General features: G+C 43.4%; 1 protein-coding gene across 1 annotated transcript in view; it reads right to left on the bottom strand.

Moving 5' to 3' along the window:
- Positions 1 to 2500, bottom strand: part of LOC137973239 (creatine kinase B-type-like) — a 5297-nt gene that overhangs the window by 2152 nt on the left and 645 nt on the right. Inside the window, exons 1-3 of the mRNA XM_068820013.1 lie at positions 2416 to 2500; positions 1128 to 1540; positions 114 to 168 (exon numbers count right to left, since the gene is read on the bottom strand). The exon at positions 2416 to 2500 is cut by the window's right edge and continues 645 nt beyond it. Coding sequence (XP_068676114.1) covers positions 114 to 168; positions 1128 to 1540; positions 2416 to 2500 — 553 coding nt within the window. The remainder of the gene's footprint in view (positions 1 to 113; positions 169 to 1127; positions 1541 to 2415) is intronic.

The raw sequence follows: 2500 nt of genomic DNA, 5'->3' as shown, positions 1-2500 counted from the left end.
CAATCCCCCACCCCTCTCCCTCTCGGTTCCCCCTCCCTCTCTCTCTCTCTCTCTCCATCTCCCACTCTCTTTCTCATGGGGGCAAAGTGTGAATAACCCTGTCCCTAACTCACCCGTTCCTCGTTTTTGCAACCGTGATCTTTGTAAAATTTCATCAAAATTTGGATTCTGCAAAAAGAAACCATAAAACACCTACCATTTGATACTAGTTGTTTGCTTTGATTTCTGTATAGCGAACGGCCAAATTCAATGAGAGCCCTAATGTTAAATACAGCTGACACTTCAATGAAACTTACATTTCTGCAGGAAACCAATATCCAGCGAAGCTTTGTTGAAACGTAGAAGATCTTTCTCGTAGTCTCTAACACCTTTTAGCGGCCAAAAGACGCTAAAAGTTGTTGAGACTACGAGAAAGATCTTCATTCATTAATTCCATTAATTACCACGATATATATAGTTAGATACATTTCATTTCAATCTTCAATAGTATTCTTAATTTTCAATTCTAGAGAACGAGATTTGCTTTTTGTCGTTGATAAAAAGTGTTTAATTTGTAACTAAGTTAGACGTTCTTTCACATGTGCTGCCTCTTTTGAGTTAGTGTGGTCTGTCAAAATTTGCAAATAAAAACTCGTAATAGTTTATATTTCCCACCACGTTTGCATGGAAGCTCTCTTGACATGCGCAAGGCAGGGGCCAGGCAGTGTGGTAAAACGCGGGAAACTAGAAGGCCTAATCGCGCAAGTGCAAAACAAATACGTGCAGCAACGATTGTCAGGTGCTTAGCGCGGGAAAATCATTGTGAGGATATCTTCTTCCTGATTCCTCCAAAATTGACCAATCACGACAGAGGCTGACAATCACATGAACCAATCATAACTAACGGCGTTCCCAGGGCTTTTCATCGAGGTTGAATCACTACGCAAGGCGAATTCATGCAGAAGGCGCTAAGAGCAGGATGACGCTTGCCAGAGCACGTTTCGTTTCGTTTTACTTTAACCTCTTATTGGCTTAGAATATAGCGTAGGATTTATGAGCCAATCACTAAAGTTTACGCAAAATTACTCTCGATATTCAATGAAACAAACTGCTCTATCATGTAGAACTCTCTTGAAATAAATACTGACCTTACTCAAAAGTGGCAATCTCACATGCACTCCTGCCCTAAGCCCTGTTCCGAGATTAGACGGGCAAGTTAGGATGTACCCTAGATGTTCGTTCCACATAAACTCGTGTCCTTGGCGCTTAATGAGTGTCTCAACGTCGTTGATGCCGCGACAGAAGCGATTAAAGACTGTGCGCATGTCTCCTCCCTTCTCCATCGAGATAACGCGTACGTGATCCTCTTCGTTTATCCAGACCAGGAAGTTTTTGTCGTCATTGTGCCAGATTCCACGCGCGTCTGGCCAGTCACGTGCCATTCCCGCGCATGTGAGAAGCGGGGAGACTGGTTTGTCAAACAGGAAGTGATTATCGATAAGCTGTTGTTGTTCATCTGGAGTCATATCGGTCAGCGGATAGTACCTGCCTTTCAACTCACCTAAAAATTTTATCAAGCCATGCAACTGTTAGTAATTCCCTAAAATTGTGTATTGAATGGGCGGAAGTGGCCTGCTGGCCAGTATAAGCGGCATTGTGTTCCGCGCACGATTTAGCATTTAGCAAAAGCAATCCCTTATGCCGCTACTTTTTTTGCAGACCAATCAGAAGAGTTGCAGTCATTAGGCCCAATCTGATTGGCCACTTTTTGGCGGGACCTATATTCTAAATTTAGGTAATACCGTAAACTGAGATCGTCACTTCTGGGTTATAAAATAAGTCGCGTTAGTCGTCGTTGCAAAGTAGAGCAACGACGCAGCTCAACAAGGTGGAACCGTAAACATACGATTGCGCCTGTGGCAGCCGCTACACGGTTCATGTATGACCTTGGAGAACGGCTTACAACCAGCTGGAATCAGCTGTATGCTGCTTTTTGCTGAGGGAGGAAAACCGGAGAAAAACCCTAGCTCGGAGCAGAGAGTAGAGAACCAACACAAACTGAAGCCACTTATGGTGTCAGGTCCGGGAATCGAAGATGGGCCACATTGGTGGGAGGCGAGAGCTCTCGAGACTACGCCAACCCCAAACATCAGCCTGCAATTTACGTTTTGGCAGAAAATCCTAGAAACCCGTTTGATTCTAACGTATCTCTTACCTGTTAACTACAGATAGCGAGCAATTTCTCAGAAGAGAGACGAGGAAGAACAAGTGAATTTGTATACTTTTTTGTACATGCAGCAACCTACCATTTGCTGATTCAGGTAAACGCAATGCAAAATATATCTATTATTTTGTGACGCGAGTGCGGAACTTTAATTTTTAGTCGAACTGTTTAACTTTTTGTTATCTTTAACGAAAATGGGTAAAAATGCTTACCAGTCAGGCCTCCGAGAGCTCGAGTAACGACTTTTTCAACTTTTCTCCTCTCAGCTCTGGAACAGTGTGGAGGAAGACTCAATTT

This window comes from Montipora foliosa, chromosome 10, assembly GCF_036669935.1.
Source record: "Montipora foliosa isolate CH-2021 chromosome 10, ASM3666993v2, whole genome shotgun sequence".
Lineage (NCBI taxonomy): Eukaryota > Metazoa > Cnidaria > Anthozoa > Scleractinia > Acroporidae > Montipora > Montipora foliosa.
Note: the sequence above shows the minus strand (reverse complement) of the source record. Positions and strands in the feature narration are given on the sequence as shown.